This window comes from Lonchura striata, chromosome 15 (assembly GCF_050655825.1).
Source record: "Lonchura striata isolate lonStrDom1 chromosome 15, ASM5065582v1, whole genome shotgun sequence".
Classification (NCBI taxonomy): Eukaryota; Metazoa; Chordata; class Aves; order Passeriformes; family Estrildidae; genus Lonchura; species Lonchura striata.
The window spans coordinates 8656050-8677659 of NC_140717.1; the positions used below are offsets into that span (position 1 = coordinate 8656050).

At 46.4% G+C, this 21610-nt stretch overlaps 1 protein-coding gene and 1 long non-coding RNA gene across 6 annotated transcripts in view; one reads left to right on the forward strand and one right to left on the reverse strand.

Moving 5' to 3' along the window:
• Positions 1-577: 577 nt before the first annotated feature.
• YDJC (YdjC chitooligosaccharide deacetylase homolog) overlaps positions 578-21610 on the reverse strand; it is a 35082-nt gene continuing 14049 nt past the window's right edge. For 2 of the 5 annotated variants that reach the window (XM_085593114.1, XM_085593115.1), the window contains exons 2-8: positions 18817-19019; positions 18007-18161; positions 13162-13334; positions 5299-5458; positions 4497-4596; positions 3421-3598; positions 578-2001 (exon numbers count right to left, since the gene is read on the reverse strand). In XM_085593114.1, the coding sequence (XP_085449240.1) occupies positions 1692-2001; positions 3421-3598; positions 4497-4596; positions 5299-5458; positions 13162-13319 (906 nt within the window). In that variant the 5' untranslated portion in view covers positions 13320-13334; positions 18007-18161; positions 18817-19019 and the 3' untranslated portion in view covers positions 578-1691. Of the gene's footprint in view, positions 2002-3420; positions 3599-4496; positions 4597-5298; positions 5459-13161; positions 13335-13433; positions 13812-13942; positions 14105-18006; positions 18162-18816; positions 19020-21610 lie in introns of those variants that run through there. The other 3 variants (XM_021549906.4, XM_085593116.1, XM_021549908.4) reach the window with 3 other exon arrangements.
• On the forward strand, positions 14184-17109 carry LOC146766005 (uncharacterized). The gene is made up of 2 exons (XR_014958661.1): positions 14184-14275; positions 14650-17109. It is a non-coding gene; the product is annotated as an uncharacterized LOC146766005 (long non-coding RNA).

Here is a 21610-nt window from a genome sequence, read left to right on the forward strand (position 1 = left end):
AGTGCTCAGCTGCGAGGAAATGCATGCAAAATTCCACAGGTGTGTAACGTCCTGATGATCTCGGGTGCGATCAGAGCCAATCCAGCGCTTGGAACACGGAGCAGTTTAAACGTTCACAGTAAGGTTTAAAGGTGTCCGTGAGGCTCGGTGACGGTTCCGTACCGGCGGACCGCGCTCCGGCAGCGGCTGCAGTGCGGCCCGGCGGGCACGGGGCGGCGCTGCCCGGTGCGAGCGCTCGGGGCGCGGCTCCGTCCCGGCGCCCCCCGGCAGCAGCGCCGGGAGCGGCTTCGGGGCCGGGGCACCGCAGGGAAACGCCTGCCCTGCTCTCACCCGGCCCCGGCAGACAGCTAAGGCGTTTTCTATAATATAGGAAAGAATCGGGGGAAATACCTTCTACAGCATCCTCGATGGCTTTCCTACTTGTACAGGACAAAAACTTCCTTATGTGTTATAGGAAAGGTCGGACAGTTCCCATTAATGATAGAGAGGGAGGCCCCTCCAGCGGTGTGAGAGCAGACAGGTGAGTGGGCTTAGTTCACTCACGAGGTGTAATTAAACCTGAAAGCCTCCTGGAGCCTTGCAATAGAAAAGGTCTGAGTTTATTTTTTATTTAAAAGAATAATGATGATTTTATATTAAAAAATATTGTTAACAAAACCAATTATGTTAAATAGATCACTCTTGTGCAGAGAATTGAGTATAAACAATCTACAATATTTTTTCCCCATGTGAAAGTCCTTACAGGAATGACAGGGCTGCAGTTAAGAACCTATCGGCACTACTGGGGCTTGTTGGAGTTCCAATACTCTGGTGACAGGAATAAAAGGGACAAATACAGGGACATTCTCCACTCGCAGCCATGCTCATGGTTGTCCTGAGGGGCAGTGGGCAGTGCAGGACCAGCTGCTGCTGCTCTCATACACAGCAGTTACTGAAATAGCAGATGGATCAACAGTCGCTGCTCCTGCAAAGTCATCCAAAAAATAAGAGGCCTCTCCTAAAGGGCTACAGCTGATGTTACTTTCCTAGGCGGGGCTTAACACCAAGAGGCAACGTAAACAGGCAGAGACAATTCCTGCCGGCTGAGGTGGCTGCAGACCCCACGGGGCCATGTGTGACCCGACTGCTCCGACCAGAGGAAGGCTCTGAGGTTGACGCGTCCCTGCAGCCCTCACTGCCGGTGAGCAGGTACGAGTGGAGGGGCAGGGACTGGCTGCTTTCAGAGAACCAAATGCTGAAGGTCCGGGTCTCCTGTGGGTGGCCTACACTGAGTGGGTGCTTCAAAGCAGCATCCGCTCCCCAGCAGGGTTCTTGTTTTGCTATCAAGTCTGAAAGGAGAAATGATCAGGCCCCTCCGGGTGCTGTGCTGCAGTGTCTCACAGCCAAGTCTGTGCCTGTGCTGCTCCTTTGCTGGCAGGAACTGAGCTCTGGGAGTGTGTGCTGCACTGGAGCACTGTGCAGGAGGTGTCACAGGAGTTTGGCACATTTTGAGCAGATGTTGTGGCCTTAAAACTGGCAGCTGGGGCTCTGGGGTACTGCCTGGAGCTGCTCACAGGGTGGTGGTGTCCATTCCCAGGCTGTTCACAGCTCCTGTGAGCTGTACCAGAGCCTGTGACACTGGTAACAGTGATCTGGCTTCTCTGGACATCAGTGTCTTCAGAGAATGGATGCATGGATGCCTGCTCATTTATTTAAAGATCTTTGAATGAGCACAGCTGAATATTCCTGCTTTTGTAATGGCTCTGCAGCTCTGGCTTCATTAATGTCTGGAGTTCATGGAGGCGTTCCCAGGACTGTGAGAAATCATCTGGTCCTTCCCCACAGCCACCGACGGGTGGGACGCTGGGGTAGCCCGGGTGCACCATCAGCTCGATGGTCACCGTGCCGCTCTGCGCTGCCTTGGCCCTGAGCTGCAGCACGGCGCTGTCGATGGCGCTGCGGATGCTGCTGACAGACATGTTCCTGCCCATGGTGCTCAGGCCTATGTAAATGTCTGGCCACCTGCAGCCAGAGGAGGGAACACTGCTGTTAATGCTAAAGAGGCAGGTAGAGAATTGTGTTACATCCAGTGGATTAGGAATCAAAATTTACCTAAAATTTAAGATAGAAAATTAGGAGGAGTTTTAAAAAACTTTTAACTGTAAACAAAAGTAAAACCAGAACTTTTCCTGATTAAAAGCAGGATTCTACTTCAAGCAGCAGTTCTGCAGGGACAGGAAGGCCCACCACAGCCCCAGCACTGTGTGACAGCACAACGGGTGTTGGGCATTTGTGAGCTTACAGGTGCATTTTATTGTCCCAAAAGGAAAAAGCAGTGCTAAACTGAGAAATGCCACACTATCAAAATAAATTAAGCCTGAATAACAGAAACAAAAGTGACTGAAATAAAATGGCAACCACCCAGCTAAAGAAGCCTTCTGCCAGAATATATTAAAGAGTCCCATAATAATAACTGGACAAAATGCTACTCCTAAAGAACACCACAAACAAGCAGTTTCTTAGCTTCACACAATTCTTTGTTCAAGTCTGGCTGCAAGTGTCAGTTTTAAGTGTGACCTGGACGAGTCCAGGAGAGCTGAGCCACTGCATGTGAGGGCAGAATGAAAATGTTTTCAGAAGAAATCAAGGCTGGACTCTTTAACTGAATAATCACAGAAGAGCCCAGCTCAGCTCTTATTGGGAAGGGAGAAATACCAGCCTGCTGCTGGTGTTCAGAACCACTGATACAAACAAAACAAAAAAAAAATCCCAGAAGATAATGTTTCCAGTGGACTGAGGAAGTAATGGCATCAGCCCCAAAGAACAGGTGACTGCAAGGGTCTCTAGTGAAAGGCCTTTAACCCATAAAACATTGTCTAAGCTTTTAAGAGAAGGATTTTACTGGGGGAAGGGATGAGCTTTCAGGGTTTGGCCCCTGAGATGCAGGACACTGACAAGGCTGTTTGCTTACAGCTATGGTACTACCAGCTCTCAGAGCTTATTGCTTCCCCTTAACAAATACCTGCTTCTAATTAGTCTCATTCCTGTTAGTCTCATTCCTGCTGCTTAAAACCCTTTACTAGGACAGGAAGATGAAAAATTATTTCTTGAAAGCTTTCCTTAGATAATACTTTTAAAATTCCAGCATTGATGCAGCATTTCTCCTGGCATTCCAGATGCCAGGCTGATGCAGCTTTACTAGAAAGGCTGAAAAGCATACCCTGAAAAGAACATTCCTTTTCAAATGGAAAGTGACTCATCTCTATTCAAACAAAACTTCCTAAGCCACTGTGCTCCTGGCACTTTCGTGCTCCTCCTGAACCTTTCTCTAGATCGAAAGAGAAAAGAGAAAGATGGTGTTCCATTTTTGAAAGATACTATCAGACACTGATACAATCTTAATGTTTTACTACAAAAAAGGATGAGTAATACCTGTCTTACCTTATTCCATGCTTTGTAAACACATCCACTGTGTTAAAAGAATCTTCTTCTACTCCCAGGTAAAAGTCCATCAGGGATGGTGGAATCCAGTCACAGTTATGGAGGCCTGGCTCTATGGGGACACGTGTGTACTTAATCCCATATTCCTCTAACACCTCTGCAAATACATGTCTGACCTCTGCAAGTAAAACCAGAGACTGCAGTCAGGAGTTGGATAACCAGCTTCTCGTGTCCCCTGCAAGCTGTTAGCACAGAGGCTTCTTTCCTTTCTGTGTTGAAGAAAATAAAATTTCATTTGATTTATCTTCTGCTGAAATCCATCTGCATGGGAGTTACCTTTTATACTGGAACATTTCTCCCTAAACTTCTGCTGTAGGTGCCTTGTCATCCTTCCTTCCAGCAGCCTTTAGTCTAAGTGAATGACTCTGGTGTTAAGAGTGCACCACAGGTGGCTGCACTGTCAGGAAAAAATTCTTCCTCAAGTCCTTGTACAGCCAGAGCAATGTTATCTGGAGGCAGTTAGTACTGGAGTGGGAAAACTTGGATTCTTTTCTCACTCTATTTTCCATCTGTGTGCCACAATGACTTTATTTGCAAAACAAGGACAAAAGATCCTTGCTCATCTCTAAAGCTGAGACCTGCAGGAGAGGACTGGGGTGAGAACACAGTGGACAGGATGGAGTTCTTGTAGTATCTGAAAGAGTCACCAGCTATTGTCAAGCTCCATCATTCCAGTTTAAACTGGCCAGCCTGCTGCTGGCTTTGGTCTGCCTCCTTCAGTGTGGGTGAGAACATGGAATTAGGATGCTGAGGAGCATTATTGGTCCTTGGAGGAAGAGGTGTAACCTTGGCCATTTGTGTCCTTAATGCCCTGGTGCTGCTATGGGAAGGCCCAGGGCTCCAAGCAGAGTTTGGGTCTGGGCAGGACTGTGGGGTCAGGTGGGAACATTCAAACTGCAACTGCCTGCGGTGTCTTGTGGTGGGGCTTATTGCCCATACAGGGAGCTGTGGCAGGGAGAGTCCCCTCTGAGCTGTCTCTTACCTGCTTGGTGCTGGGAAGGAGATTTCCTTCTTACCTGGGAGAACATGGACATGCTGGTGCCCATCCATGTGAGGAGGTAGGTGACCTGTCAGCTCATGGAACAGCTCCACCTGGGCCTTTAGCTCCTGCTTCACCTGTGAAGCAGAAAAGGGTCAGAGCAAGACCTGGCAGAGGCTGAGAGCAGGGGAGTGATGGGGCTGCTGGGACCTCACTGGGCAGGAGTCAGGACCTAGCTCAGGGGAGCAGCAGGTGCTGTGGTTGTACAGAGATGTGCAGCACTGCTGGGCTACCCAGAGCCTCCCTTGGGCACGGGGCTCTTTGTGGTTCTGCTTATGGGGACGGTGCTGATGGGGATGCTCTACCTACACAGGATATTTGAACACCCATTTCTGTTTAAAATGGATGCAGTTTTGATCACCTGAACATGTTCAACCTTGGTCATGGGGCGTAACCAGTCATCTCCTTAGAGAACCAAAACTTCTCATAAGCTGATCAAAAGCCTGGTACCTACTTAGGACTTTTCTGTCATTTGCTCTTTACTGATCTCTAGGTTCTTTGTAAATACCTGTTCCAATGCCCCCTCTACCTCCTCAGATTGTTAACAGTGTATACAGGCACTGAATCAGGGAGGAATGGATTCCCAGAGGCTGCAGAGCCTTTGGCAGAATGAGGCCCAGGACCTAAAAGCCAGCTCAGGCTGCACAGGCAGAGTTCATCCCTAAGCCTACTCACAGCTGAGATCTGGGAAAGGTCCTCAGCTGTTATGTGCTGGGATAAATGCAGGCTGATTTGCATCAGAAAGGCAAGTTGTACAGCTGCATGTGGCCTTCTCCTACCTCTGACATATTCAGGAGACCTTTTGATAGAGCTGTTCTGAATCCCATTTTTCCATGGAAGAATCCATCTTGGTTGAGCAGAGAAGAGTTTGTCTTGAGCACCTCACATACAGGAGAGCCCTCAGAGAGGTTGGCATGCAGGCCTATTGGGATATTATATCTGTAAGAGAGTGAAATGTCAGCCAAGCTTTGCACCTCCCTCACTGTGGTCAAAGAGGGGGAGATTAAACAGTAAGAACCGCACTGATCTTGGAGGTGTTGCAGTGCTCACCGGAGTACATCTTTGTATCTCTGCCAGAAAGGATGACAGAGTGACCCCAACCAGAGCAGGACATCTGCAGGTAACAACCCTGAGCACTCTACCCAGGGCCAGCCTGTGAGTGCCCCCAAACCCTGCCCCCATCCTGGCTCACTGCACAAGGTATCTTGGGCTAAATGCTGTGACTGCACTCCAGGAACTGCAGTCACTGATAACCAACTGAAAAATCCAGATCTTGCAGCTTTTTCTAAAGTGCTCCCTTAGCCCTTGCTAGGTATCCCCTTGAGCTGTTCACCCTGTTAAAGATGGTACATTTATGAGACATTCGAGTTTTACTTGAAGTCTCCTAAAGCTGCCCTTAAGTAGAATCCAGTAATTTATATATAAACAGTGCTAAGGAAGCTGTTATGGCAACAGCACAGGCTACAGGTGGAAATACAAGGAGCTGCAGCTGGAATTGCCTGCAGTGGCCAGGTTTCTGTCTACTGCAACAATCACTCAGTGAGTGGCAAGGATGAGCTGTACAGAGCAGCATCTCCCTAGCACAGCCAAAGAAGGATTAGTGCAAGGAGGCCCTCAGTGAAGTGTAGAGCCTTGCTAAGGAGTCCCAGGGGTATAATTGATTACCCAGTTGCACATTTTAAGTTGCTGTAACATTCTTAAAAAAAAAAAACAAAAAAACAAAAAAACAAAAAAAAAAACCAAAACTACGGAGCTGGTGTGGCTGCAGAGCTCCCCTCAGGGCTTAGCAGAGTGCTGGCGTTTCCTTCTTGGTCTGTGCTGTGGATTCCCCTATGATGAGAACAGGACTTGTGCATGCTTGGATTTGTGCTGGTCTCATTAGCATTTCTGGAAATCCTCAGAATCAGTAGCCAAAATGATGCTTTGAAACTTTTTCCAAGACAACCCGTGGCCTCTGGCTGACCCAGTGAGTGGATGACAGAACTGCAATGTTCCATCTGTGCTGCCCAGTCTGAGTCATGGTGCAGAGTGAATTTCAAGGCAAGTCTGTGATGTTTTAAATCCTTGGAACTTCTGCATGGAGCTATTAAAAGTGGGTGTGGTGTGTCCCTGGTACAGCCCGTGTACCACAAGGAAAACAAAAACAATCTCCATTGAGGCAAAGGGTGCAAAACCGAGATCTTCCCCTTGTCTAATATCTGAAGCTGACTGGTGAAGCACCAGCTCACTGGAGACAGGACTGTGGATGGGACTGGACCATGACTGGACAGAGTCATTTAGCTCATTTTGTCCCTTGAAGGACTGAAAATCATTTTTCCTGGCTCTTCCCATGTCTTGTGATCCAGGTAGATGGTGCAGTCAGTTGCTAGATACTACTTCTCAAAGACATAAATGTTAGGAGTCAGATTGTATGCAACAAAATTAGTCCTTTGTGTGATTAAGGAGCTTGAATGTTTGTTTAATGGAGCAGAACAGCTTGTGGAGAAAAAGGTCCTCTTTGGCTTCTCTGATCTAGTGCTTTCTGTGCAGCAGGGCCCCATTGTTTCACTGCTGATAAATGTTCATCATAGCAGGGGTCTGAGCACATGTGCACAGCAACTCCTGGCTAATACAAGAAGTGAAATTGTGTCACTGGGGGTGACGGGCAGCTACAGTGCAGAAGGGCTGCTGTGGCAGGAGGGCTTCCCCTCCATCCTGTGGCCAGCTGGGCACCCTGCACAACCCCAAAGGCAGAGGGGAAGCCTGCGGTTTTATTTTGGTTTTCTTTTAGAAGTCCACCCCAGATTCTTGTCTCTGGGAAGTTCTTACTGCCTCAGCTGGAGTATTATTTGTACCACAGCCCACTGCTGTTTGCAAGAAAAAAAGGATTCCTGTGTTACCATGAATCAGCAGATGGACTTTTTCTGTTGAGTACTCTCTTTCTCATGTGTTGTGGGAGGGCAAGAAATGAACAGCTGAGCCTCTCAGGGTTGTCTCCCAGGAGCATCAAATGAACTGCCTCCATTGTGCAGTGCCTCAAATGCTGTGAGAGGGGCTATTTCCAGGAGAAGGCAAGTCCCTCTGACAGGTGTGGGACACCAAGGAGCCAAGGGCTGCACTGAGAAACTTGAGAGCAGCCCCTGGCCAGAGCCAAACCCAGCCCCAGAGCTGGGGAATGTGCAGAATGTGGAAGTGCAGAGAGAGCTGGCCTTGTCCTCGGGTAAGAGGAGACCCTGACTGTAACATTAGAGCGTGTTTCAGAGCTTTGCCTAACACCAGCTGAATATCTTAATAGTTTTATCGTGGAGTCAGTCCTGGTTTGACAGACTGAGCATGCTGAGGTGTCTGGAGAGGAACTGCGTGTGTTTAATGGCTCTGGGATAGAGGCACTGAAAGCAAAACTCAAAAAGCTGCACATGAGGAACTTGTTCAGAAACACTCATGTGTGGGAGGTGCACAGAAGAAGGCATGCTGGGAAGGCTGTAAGGATAGAGGGAGAAGGGCAGATCAGTAGGCACAGCAGAGTGCTACTGCAAGCTCACAGGGAGAAAAGTCAAGGTGCAGGAGTAACCTGAGAGGGCCCACGTTTCAGAACACGTATGATTGTTTCTGCTACAGAAATACACTTTGCAGTTGCCCACATCTTTCAAAAGACTGTAAAATAGCCATTTTGATGGCTGAAATACTGAAGCAGAGACCAGCAGCTCTGCCCAAGCCATTTCCAGATGGGACAGGGTGGGCCCTGCTGGTCACTGCTGATCATTAACTGCTAATTGCTCACACAAGATTAAAAAAAAAAAAAAAAAAAAAAAAGGTTGGTATTGGGCTTCAGGCAACAGGTTAGTTTCTGCACACAGCTACCATTGCAAAAACAAAATGATGTGAAGAATCTACTCGGTGTTCCTAAATCCTTTTTGGTGACTCTTTTAAATCGCAATGACCCTACCAGTCTATTTGGAGAGGCCCCTCTGTGTTTGCAAGTCTGTCCCAGTGCCCCAGGGAATGCAGAGATGAAGCAGGACTTAGCACAGGGGTTCACTTCACTCCTGATAGTCACAGGACATTGGCTACAGGTAAGTGCTCCTACAGCAGGAGCAATATTAGACTGAGCTGCTTGGGAACTTGTGGAGAAGAGGTTCAGGCCACTGAGGTCAATGCCCTAGTGAGCTGTTTGCACTGAAAGTTGCCTGTTACCTCTGTGGCTCTCTTCTCAGCATTCCCTGTAGAGGTGGGGGTTAAAAAGGAGAGGCTTGTGCAGGAGGAACTATCCTTACAGCATGTGCTAAAAGGAATTCACCATGGAAAGATTTCTGAGTCAGCAGGCCTAGTCCAGTTATCAGAGAGGAAATACAATCAGTTAAACTGCTTAAACTGCTTCCTTTTCAAGTAGTTGCTTGTTTTGCCACATGAGTGCTCTGAATAAATGTCTCTGCTGAGGCAATGTGCAGCTGCAATCCCTGTGCACTGACCCTGGAGATGGGAACTGCACTGAGTCACTCTGTAGTTGGTGTGAGTGACAGTGTCCTGGGTCCTGCCTGCCCATGCCACAGGACAGTTGCAATGGCTGTGAGAATGATGAGATTTGCCAAGCACTGTTCCAACTGCCTTGCTGAAGGCTGGATGCTCTGGCACCACATAAGCATGGCACTTTACCCCTTTCCCTTAATGGGCAAACAGATCCCACCTTCAACAACCTATTTGTATCACTCAGGAAACTGCTGATCATCAGGTTTCAGCCCAAGTGTGACCCAAGTCAGAGCCTCATGTAAATATCTGTATCTGAACATCCCACTCCAGTGAACACCCAAGTGTCTGAAGCCAGACAAAGCAAGGCTTTGAGTAAAAACGTGCACTTCTTAGTTTCCTCATGTTGGCATTTGTGCTCCTCACACACGCTTTCACCATTCAGTAATATCTGTCATCAAATAGCATATTTTTTTTTGCTCTATTACTGCTAGAAACTTTTTCTTCTGCCAGAAATGCTCTAAAGCCTTTGCAGTGTTGAGAGCTGATGCTGTAACAGCTTAGGGACCTGAGTTTCTGTTGTAATTACATCTTTGTATCAAGTGCAGCTCCTGTGACTGTAGCCTTACATCAGTAAAATGGGCTGTTGCCAGTGAAGTCAATATGATCTGGGATTCTAGTGTAAGGCTTCAGACTGGGTCCCACCCCTATCCAGACAGTTCAGCAGAGGAACTGTCTGTTGTGTGATTAACAGTCACATACAAGGGTTGATGAGAAAGCATGAGGGATTTCTAGATGAGTCAGATGTTAACTGGGAGGGTCAGAATTAAGTCACAATTTACACACACAATTTGCAATTAGTCCTGATGGGAAAGGAAGTGAAAACATGGAGTGATTAAATGTGGCTTTGTTAGATTCTTCTGTTACATGTACCCAGACGTTCTGGGGGCTTTAGCTGATGTTCAGTACTAAATTTTAAGAAAACACCCAGGAAGACTGAGATTGTTGTTCTAAAATATGTCAATCTTCATAAGCTATTTGGACACAAATGAAAACAGGTCCTAAGGCTCAGTGACACCTGAACTGTTTGATGTAAAGGGGAGGGGAATACAGCAGCAAACTGTTAGGTATCTATTTCTATCTCCATACTTCTAAGGAAAAATTAAGGCATGTCTTCATTTCAGGTTACAAAACAAGCCTTCCAGTTTCTGGGAAAGGCTCTGGAATAATCACCAGGAAGTCTGGCTGACTTCAAGGCAGGGCCTGTTAAGTAGAAAATTGAGATTATATTATATGGATAAGCAGGAAATCACAGTCAGTCAAGGCCCCATAAAGAGGAAAGTTTTGAGTTACTGAAAAAACCCTCAACCCACAATGGCAGTCTGTTCTCCCACCTGCTGCTCTGGTTATGTTCTGCTCTGGCAGATGGTATCAATAGGTTTGTCATTTGGTGATGAATCAGGCCTCTGCTGAAACTTCTCTGTTGCCAGAAATGAGTGTGCCCCTTCTTTCAGCCCAGTTGTGACAGTGGAAAGCCCAAGGTGCTGAGCCTGAATGTAAAGGAAGGTGTATTTTTTACTGCTTAGTTCTGCTGTTCTGCAGTTGGCTTGTGTTAGAGCTGATACAAAGATCTGCTGACTATCATCACATGTCTACCAAGGCTTTTAATCAAGGCTCGGGGCAACAGATGGTATACCCAGAAACCACAGAATTATTGTGAAAATGAAAGGAAGAAAGAAATTTCAGAGGAACTGTGTTCCTTTCTGAAGGATGCAAAGCCCTAACATTGTAGGGCAGCATGAGGTGCCTTAGGAAGGAAAAGTTGTCTACTTATTAATTAGCTCTGCCTGTGTCCAATTAGCTTAAAACCAGGTGAGGAGTGAGAGTTTAAGATTTGCAGTTACAAGCAATCATGCAATAGTTTATCAAGAAGTCATAAAAGCAGTCCATCACTCTGACAATCCTGGCACCATGTGTGTGAAAGACCAAATTCCACAGCACTGGAATGTGCCTCAGGAAAGGACAAGCTACTTGCTTTAAGCCTCTTCTCTCAGCTGGGGGTAGATCCACTCTTCCTGCTTATGCCACTGGTCAAGGCTGAATAGGGGAAGACAAACATGAGGAGAAAAAAAAACCAACAGGCAGACTTTCATCCCATAAAATAAAAAGCCTCAATATTTATGGTGGGATGGGAGATGTCACCAAGAAGGGGAAAGATGGAATAATATTGACAAGCAGTCAAGCAAGTGATACTTTCCCATTTCTGCACTGCAGGATGAGGAGGACTCAATGACATTTCTAGCAAGTCTGACCTATTTGTCATCTGTGTAGAAAGAGTTTGCATCAGCCTTTGTAACATGAACAAACATCTCAGGGGTGACACAGGGGTTTGTTTACACACACAGGTGCCAATTAAGAGCAGCTGAAGCTGGGTTTCCATTACAGTGAGGAAACCTCTTCTCCACACCTACTAATGCTCCTGCCATGGCTGGGTAGAGCTGAATATACCTGCAGTTACACAAATGAGGAACTGTAGAACCTGTACTGTTGATCTTCAGAGCTGGCAGATGTTCCCAAAGTCACCCTGCTTATATGCTCAGAAACAGATTTAAATCAATTTCATTCACACTGACAATTCAAAATTACATTTCCCCCATGCCCATTCCCCACCCCCCCCCACCCCGCCAAAATCAAATAATCTAATTGTAGCAGCACGCTGCAGCCTCTGTGGTCCCCTGCCCTCTAACCTGGCTTTTCACACCCATATCAGCTGCCAGCACCAGTGTCATGACCTGGATTCAAAGATGCTTTTTAAACCCCTGATTACATGGCCTACTTCCTGGCAATAGAAATGAGGCCAGGTGGATTCTATTTTAAAAGCCTGCTAAAGACCATGGCTAAAATAGCTGACAATATTACCAGACCACTGGGGCTTAAAGGGTTTCACAGTGCCTCTGTGTCTGAGGGATGTGCTGGTTTTATCTCTGTGCTTTATGTTTCATTTACTAATAGGATTTTAGGACCTTGCTGGTGTCATGCCTCTCCCCCTTCTCATTCCCTGACAGTTCCTCCCTTGATGTTTGTGGGGAATCTCTAACCTTTTTACAGACCAGATTGCCACTAACATGGCAATCTTCCACCACCCTGCTCCAAAGAAGCTACAAGCAATTTGCAAGTACCCCTAAAATCACAGCAAATTGAGGATGGATGCTCAGTGAGAACAAGGTCAGCAGGACTCCCACAAAACTCTTCCCCACAGCAGCTGCATTTGAAGCATAAGGTCTCAGTTTATTTAATAGCAATACAGCTCCTTTCATTTTCTGCTTTCCTACATTGTTTCTCAACCCTGATGTTCTCTCTTTCAGGACATATTTCTGCTTCCAAGCACCTGCCCACACCAGAGCTGAAGGATTAGCTGAGTTTTACCTCCTAAACACAAATAATGCTTCCTATTAAAGGATTTGCTGGACTAGACTATGAGACTGACACATAGCATTTGATCCACTGCAGAGCTAACTGTGCCAGCAGCCTCTGAAGTTAGTGAAGAAGTGAAGGTGGTAGGTACAAGGTATTGTCCCTTTCTTTATGTATGCATTTTTACAGATATGTTTATCAAGCCTAGAATTAATAGAAATATTGATGTGCTTTTATAAAAAGGTTTACAGGGTGGAGAAAAAGTCAGGTTTTCCACTGCTAAGTTTTATAAATAAGCCTTTGCAGAATCACACCTTTGCCTAATTCTGCAATGAGTCTGGCTGACCTTGTGTTCAACCTAGGTGAAATGGATCGATTAAATGAGCTTTAAAGACTTCTGTTTTTATGCTCATATACTTTTAGGGGTAGCAGACTGGTCTGAGTATATAATGTGCACTTTCCTTCTGATTATGCATTTTTAGAAGTGTGGAAGGAGAAAGTCTGAGAAACCCAAGTTCTATTAGTCAAATAGTGGAAATGGCTTCCTATCCTGAGGGGGGGGGAAAAGGTGCAGTGGCCAATACTAGAGAAAGACCATTACTGATATTAGTTAGCAGATCACTAATTTTACTATGAAGAGTCATAGTAAATGTGTCTGAATACAGTTTTCTCATACCAGCCTGAGCTATGATACAGTCTTTATTCTGGGGCTACAAAATACTAAATTTCCCAGGCTTGGTTTTCTCTGGAGGATGTCCACAAAGGAGGTAAAGAGAGTAGCTTACCTCCTTGCTAGCTTGGCTGCATCTGCTGCAGCACTTCCGTTGACTAGAAGGGACACATTAGATACCGCACCAGCCAGGAAACAGTCGACGATGCCTTGGTTTCTCCGAGGGCAATAGCCGAAGTCATCTCCAGTTACTATTAGCTTTACCTGAAGCATCCTTAGATGTCATCCCTGGCAAAAAAAAAAAAAAAAAAAAAAAAGTAAAAGGAGGTTAAATCGGAACACCCGGCAGCCGGTAGATCACAGGCAAACAGGAAAAGCCAGGCTTACCGCGGGCAAACCTAATCGTGACTCAGCCCCTGACTAACTCCTCCTGCTCCAGCTCAGCCCGCCGCTGTCTCGCAGTTCGCACAGCGGTAGGATTTGCGTGTGGCCGGCGGGCTTACACCATCCCTGCCAACTCCTGCCGGAGAGCACCAGCCGTACCCTCCCTTGGGGGGGCAAACCTTGCGGGCACTTTGTACCTCTGGCGATGAGGAGCGAAAGCTCAGGGACTCGGTGGAATGATTTAATCGATCCAGGGTGCGTCAGAGGTTCAAATTCCATTCCCGGGCACACCCTCGTCCGCGGTGCCCGGTGAAATGGCACGGGTGCGATCACCTGAGGCAACCCTGCCGCCGTGACGTCTTTGCGGCCACCTATCCCCGGCTCCATCGGGCGCGGCCAGAAGGGGCGCGGGCCGTGTCCCCGGGGAGAACCGGGACGCAGCGGCCTCCGGCGGCCCGGCCCTGCCTTCCCGCTGCGGCCAGCCCCCCTCCCGCGCCCGGGGCGGCGCGTACCTCCGCTTCGGCCCGATCCGGCTCCCAGGGCCGCCGCCAGGTGTGGGCGGCCGCGGCCGCCGCTGCCCCTGGGGGGACGCTGGCCCCGGCGGCGGAGCTGTGCCCGCGCCGCCCGGCCGCGCATCCCCCTGCCCGCGGCCCCGGCGGGAGATGCCGCGGCGAGGCGAGCACGGGGCGGCCCCGCCGGCGCCTCCCAGCACCGGGGAGCCCCAGCGGCGGCCCCTGGCGGCGGCGGCCCGCAGCGCCGCGCGGCCCGGCACGGCACGGCACGGCACGGCCCGCCCCGCGGGACCCGCGCCGCTCTCTGGGCGGTCTCTGCTCCGCATTCCCCAGGTGAGACCCGCCTGGGCTGAGCGTGCGACGAGCAATTCAGTGCGTGCTCTGTGCTGGCTTCTGCGCAAAACTGATGATCCCAACGATGACACGGATAAATAATCCTGCAATCAGTGGCCGTCACAGTAACCACTTGCTTGTTTTCCCCCACCTTGGTTTGCTGGCAGTGTACACTCAGCCTGACTCCAGAGTCGCAGGGCAGCAGACCCTGGCCAGGTCCCATGGCTCTTGGTGCTGGGCTAGAGAAGGGCAGGGAGAACAGATGAGAGTTTCACAAAGGGCAGCTTTAACATGCTGGATGTCAGCCAGTTCTCCATCAGGCGGCATGTAAAATCTTATTTGTCCCGGCACTGAACTGCTTTTTCTTACTGCAGAAAAGCTGTTCTGGATCTACCAGAATGAAAGCGAAAGTGCCAAGTACTCAGCTTGAAATGGAGAGTGGAAGATACTGTTAGCCTGCATTTTTCACCTGTGGAAGAGGATGAGGTTCTATCAAAGCAGAACGACCCCTTTCTTGGTCTGTAGTGTTATCCCAAAACAACAAACTCATGTTTGAGGTAGGGAGAATGGCAGCTCAGAAAGTGCCGTGGTAACATGTCCATGGATCCAGGGTAGCTGTCTTGGTGTTTGCTGTAACTTGTTCCAGGAAGCAGGGATCACACTGGGACTAGGACTCTTCCATGGATGATGGTGATTTCCACCTCTGAACCTGTGCCAGCATGGAGGTAAGTGCAGAAACAGCTGACAAGCCAAGCACTGGCTTCTTGGAAGAGCAGCTGGAGTGAAATGGGTTGGAAAAGGGTTTAAGGGTCGTTTCTGTGGGAATGGACTGACAATCCTGCTGCTTAATTTGTGTATAAAGAAACCAATGCCTACAGGTGTCTCATTTTTCAGCAGAGTTCAATTCCTAAAAGACAGCCAGCATGCCCATGCCCCAAAGTCAAGGACATGACTTGTAGGCACAGCCAGAGACTGACTGTCTTCAGCAAAGCAAGGACCATCAGTTTGGAGACAGAAGCACACTTCAGCAGAGGAAATTGCACCCTTTTCACACCTGAACTTTGAAACATCTGTGTGGGGGAATGAACATCTGTGGGAGTAGTGGTTTTCCAGGTCTGTCTCCCTACAAGGAATTTGGAATCACTGAGTTGAGGTAGGTTGCAGTCCTGTTGATCTGTAGGCTCTCATCAATTCCAGTCCACGTAGCAAACTGCTACAAAACTTTGTTTCCATTACTCTGAGGGCAATTTGAGGGGCAGATGATAAGTTTTGGATGACAATTTGTAAGTTTATTTTGATACTTTGAAGGAGAAAGAATAAAATCAGAATGAGTGGTAGCAATATTGTTCATGGTAGAATTTGGTTCCTAGGCTGTGCTCTCCCTATAGGCTCTGAAATGGGCAGCACTGGGAGCATGGGAAACTTCTGCTGCATCAAGAGGGGACACCTGTTGTCACTTTCTTTTTGTTTCTTGTTCTTCCCTGCTCATGTAAATGAGCAATGACTACTGAAAATGATTGTGAGAGCTAGAAGACAGCCTTCTGCCTCTTCAGTGACATTTTCTCTTAGAAAAAAAAATATATGAAATGAAATTCAAAACCCATCATGCTAAAATGCTGTAGACAACTTGCTAAATCTTCATTCAGGCAATTCCTGTGAGCTTTTCTGTCATTTGATAGTTGTGTGGCTCTGTTACAGAAAACTTTTTGATGTTCTGTAAAGATTTCTGGTGCCCTTGGCATTTCAGAGGAGATATTTGTGCACCTGCTACTTGCTTCCCCTTCTGGGAGATGAACGTCACAGCCTGCCCACATTCCCCAAGAGGCTTCACTTACTGATGAGTGCTGTTACTGTAACAGCTCAAGTCAGCACAATTCTGAAGTAATGTCATGAATCATAAAATAAGCACCTCTTCTCTTTGCCAATGCAAACTCTGGGGTTTTTTGCCTCTTTCTAGAACTGCCAGTGCTCCCTGACTCTGCACAGGTGAGAGGCACAACATAAGAATCTTAGACAAAGCTTGGCTTCTCAGCCTTCTTAACCTTAGTATGCATTTAATGCTATTAACGGTAACATCCTTCTTAAATATTTAATGCACTTCCTGGAAGCTTTTCTTTTCTGATTTCATACCTGTTTATCCAGCCGTCCTTTCTGCCACTGGAAGCAAATACTCCCCAGCAAGCGAACCTTGCCCCTGTGCCACATCCCTTTAGCAGCAGTGCTCCCTCTGCCCCCTGCACTCACAGCTGGCTGCCAGGATCACCCTAGCAGCTGAGCCTCACAGAGCCCAGAGGTGAAAGGCCCTTAAAAATTCAACCTGGAGCTGAAAGACAAAGCAGACTTCCTCTGGACAGTCTTTCCTCTGCAGTGAAGACAAGCACATTGGCCAGGATTTCTGGTGGAGCTGCATAAGCCAGGACATGGACTAAGGAGAAGCTGCATCTTCCAGCTTAACTAAAACAAAACACAGCCCTACCTCAGTTTACCTACAAAAGCCAGCAGGAGCCTTCACCATCCTCAAGTGCTTCACTGCTTTTGAGCTTGATTTTCTTTTCCCTGAACTTTGAGTTAATCAGTAGAAATGTTGAGGTTTTCTGTATTTCACAAAGGTTTTTCCAACAATTACTGCTTCCAAAAAGGCGTCTGTTTACATGTTGACATAAAAAATGTGTTTTCTTTTTCTTGTTCCCTTGGCTGCAGTTAGTTAGTTCATGTGGGATTACAATGGTAGCACAGTAGGATTTTGTCTTTTCCTTTAATGAAATTTTGTTGAAAGTGTAAACTGTAAAAGGCATTGAAATTAGACAAAATAAAATCCATTTTTAAAATGAAAAGATGGAAACATTTTGTTCTCTGTCCCAGCCTCAGAGGTTTTGTAAATCTTTGAAATTCAGTGGCTTCTATAGAAATGCTTAATCTACAGTTTTTCATCCATGGAACAGCTTCCTCCATCTGCACTAGAAAGGGTTGAAACCCCCAAACTCTGGGGGATTTCACTCTGCTAAGAGCAAAAGTCTTCCCTGGTTACCATGTGACACAGCCAGGCAGTACCTGTCACCTTCCTTCACCCATGTCTGAAATACCTGAATTTATACCAGCACAAAATAATGCCTGGCAAGGTGTGTGGTCCTTGCAAGGTGCCTGAAAGGCAAAATTTGCCATTGTGACCTTCTTATTAACTTGACACTCGGCATTAAATTATGGAGGACTGGTAAAAACACCAAACTCAAATCCCTCCTGATGCATCTAGCAGGCCTCTGGTCCTTGGTGACACTGTGGCTCATGGATGGTGAAGTTTAATCCACTCTCCCTTTTTTCAGAGGGTTATTTTCTCTCTGCTGCATTTCCTTCCATATCTAATGTGTGGTAAAAAAAAAAAAAAATTGAATATGAACTAAACTACAGCATCTGTGACTTCTGACTGGGGTTGAGATGATGTTAAGCCTGCACATTCCTTTTCCAGATACCTCTTTGCCCGATGTCGAGGTCTATTAAAATATACAAAGAGACCTGGTCAAAAAAGAGTTGAGGTGGGGAATATTTCTCCTAGGCAATTAAATGTTGGGTCCAAAATAGGTACAGTTTAACTGTGTACATTAATAACTAAACCTAGACTATCTGATTCCATGAACTGTTTGATTGCATCAGGAATTCAGTTTGACATCTCTGAAAGTTATTATAAAAGATGCATAGGTGTTCTGCGGAATTTTCAGAATTACATTAATATTTACCTGCCACTGAAACAGATGTCTAGAGGTTTTTCCAATCCCATTGTTGCAGCATGAGGCGTGCTGGGTGGCTGCGGCGGGGGCGCGGCTGTGCCCTGCGAGTGCTGCAATCCCAGTTATCGGCAGCTCCGGCAGCGACACACAGCGATGGCACGGCTCTTGGGGTGGAACAAGATGGATTTATTATTCCTGGGCTCCCATACAAGACTGGGGCCGAGGGGGGTGAACAGAAGTTTTTATACAGCAGCTCAGGAGTAGGGATGTAGGAAAGTGAACTAATGAGGATAAGGTAAAGGAGGAGTGTAAGGTGGGGTAAATAGCTTGCGAGACTATCAGGGAAAATGGGGAGGGAATAATACAAAGTAACAAACGGGGTGTCGAGGGCAACAAGACAGACACAACTCTCTGGAGAAAGGGGTAGGGATAGGGAGGATTCACAACTTGGAAGGGAGGAAGTTAGGAAAGGGCTTGGGAAATTTAGCATCCCATGAAGAACTAAATTATTTTAAAAGCTGCCTGATGTAACGTACATGGCATTTTTACATTTTTATTCTAAAATAGAAGCTAATCATCAAAACAACAATTCCAATCCATGCCTACAAGTTCTAAATAACTTCCTCAGCTTCAACTTACACTGTCTAAACAAAAGCAGAGTTAGGCCTGAACCTGATTATTGCAAATGTTGATCAGGAGTCATTAAAACAAAGATACCAGAGGCAGGTCCTTATGTTAAGGGGAAAAGAATTAATGCGAACATTGGTAACACCTCAGCAGTGTAACTACACAGGAAAGTTTATCTGGCAGATCACTTACAGTGAGTGTTGTTGCCTCCCAGCACCACTGAAAACATGTGAAAAATCTCAGTTGATCAAATAGAAATGCAGATTAATTCCTCTGGGGTTCTGAGGGGAGATCCCTTGCTCTTGAAGGATCAGCATCAGGCAGGAGAGTGGCTGAGAGATGGTGACAGTGACAGACACAGATCACCAGGACTCTGCAGAACTTCCCAATCCTCTCTACCTCAAAGACCAGAAATAGAAGACAGCAATTAATCAACTCTTCTCCCCCAGATGAAAAAAATCTTCAATTTAAATACAAAAGTATGTATATGTTAATACTCTTTTTGTCAAATGTCTTCTGCTTTTTTACTTACTCTGCTTATTCTTACATTATGTTTATATCTACTGAATGCAAAAATCTGAGTAAATTATTTTGATTATCTAATCCTTAAGCAATTTAGGCTCAGTGATAAGAAAATGGAATTCTATAAATTTTTGACAAGACATTTTTTATCACTTGGATTTCTCCCTGGGTGACATATTTTATCATTATTACTCCTGTTCACTGTTTGTATGAGGCTTAGGGGTCACAGTTGGAAGAGCTGTGTTGTAAGGCATGGCAGTAGAGACAAATGTTTCATCTGAAGTGAGGTTTATAACCAGCTGTTCCACAATGTGAAGTGAAAGAAGGAGACAGAAGAAAAGCACGCAATCTTTGCAGACCTTATTGTCTTCAGCTACTCTGTTGAGGTCAGTACAGTTCACCTTAATTGACATCAGAGAAGGGACCAGATGCAGAGAAAAGTCAATGCAAGAGCTCATGTGGGCTTGTTTCTGTATCAGGTACTAATGGTTTCAGAACTGTCCCTGTCTGTTTTGCCTAAGGTTTGTGTTGGTCTGGGAAAGAGCCCAGGTTTTGCTGCATAATCTCCATAAATCAAGGGCTGTCTATACCAAAAGATGCACCAGTGTGTTTTGGGATATAGACCATGCCCAGGAGTTATCAGCTCTGCTACCTTAGTTGTCAATAACTGCTCCAGTCATGCAAACAGAAAGTTTAAAGAATCTTAAACATAGGCTAATATAAAAACTATATCATTTTTCTATAATCTGTTGCTTTGGGTAAGCGTACACCCTCTGAAATTTTCTTGTGCCACAGATTTTTCATTCCTGCATGTTAAAAGCATTTGGCACTGCTCAATCATTTTCTCAGGGAGGGCCAGGTTAAACCTACAGCTGCACCTAAGTGGAAATGGTAGGAGTTTCCAAAATGCATAAGGATGGGGCAGGTGTGTGTGTGTGTGCGCGTGTGTGTTTTGAGTAGATGAAGGCTACAGATGTGGTTACATTTTACATCCTCCCCTTTTACAGCACTGTTGAATTACTTTGTTTCTGTACATTTACAAGAATCATAAAGAGATTCCTACCAAAAAAAAGCTGATGTCCCCATTACCAAGGTGAAGCCATATAATTCCTGACGCAATTTTACCGGGAGTTTACAACAATCCACCAGAAACAATAGAGGGCCCTGTGGCAATGAGATGGTTGTTAATTGCCGTGGGTGTTAGGCATTGATGGGTTCTTTGTTGGCAACCGTTCTAACCCAATTATGTGTCTAAAGTGGGACTGAAAAGCATTGTAGGGAGCACCATGTAAACGGCACTAAATGCACTGAGACTGAGCGACCTCCCATAAAGACAGACAGGTGCCAGCTAAAGCCCCATATGATTGATTTTCCACGGCTAAAATGGCAACCACAGACATCTGGTTTTGCCCCAGTTATAAAAACAGAAGCAAAACTGGGGTGGAGAGTTTTGTTTCCCACAGAAAAGGGCCAGCATTCGTGTCCAGGGGCCTGCACCCCACCCAGGCGCCTGTGACCCCGAGTGGGCTGCCCCTCCCAAAATTCCAAATGGCTCAGGATGGCTCCCAGACCCAACCTGCCACCGCCCAGGATCAGGGCTGCCCTGGCAGTGCCAAGCATCTCCTGCAAACTGACATCAGGAAACTGATTGTTGTTCTCTTAGAACAGTAAGGCTGCTTAGAATGATGTAAAAATATGGCATTTGACTATCAGTGGGGGAGCTTTTGCTTCTCTGTGAGTAAAGCTTTATACCTCCAGCACTAGGAATTGAGTTTTAAGTCCTGAGGAAAGCACACTCTGTGTGTGCATACGCATATATGTGACCTGTGTTTAAGACTTGGGCTTGTTGTAATGCTGGCCTGGCATCTAAGTCAGAAATTTTTCTCAAATGTAGGTATAGCTGTGGAAAACAGGCCAAAGCCAGCACAAAAAACTAACCATTTGATTGAGTGGTATCACATGGGCAGGAAAAAACCTTGCAGCTTTAACACTTGTGGAAGAGAGAGTCAGCTGAGCATCTTATGATGTTTGCACTACCCAGCAACACTAATGTGCTTTCTAAATCATCTTGTAATATCAAGTGCAGTGTTTTAGTTTTTTGCTGTTGCAAGGACAAAATGCCATTATTACAAAGATGTAAGTCACGAGGTGGGAGCCCTTCTACCTGTTTCCTTGTCACTAAGATGAAAATCTTTTGCTTTTTTGAATTCCTTTTAATTACTCACAGTTTTGCATGGGACTCACGCAAGGCTGGGATGTGGTACACGGGTCAAACCACTGAGCAGTTTCAGAGGTAAAGAACTGTGTAGGAGTTCAAGTGTCCTTTGTCAATGGCCACCTCTTGTTGAGGTTTTTTTGGGGGGTATTTCTTCAGTTTGCAAAACTATGCAATAAAGGACAGTATGTATGTTAATTTATGCAGGTTTTTTCTGCAGAATAGAGCTTAATAATTTCTTAGTTATAA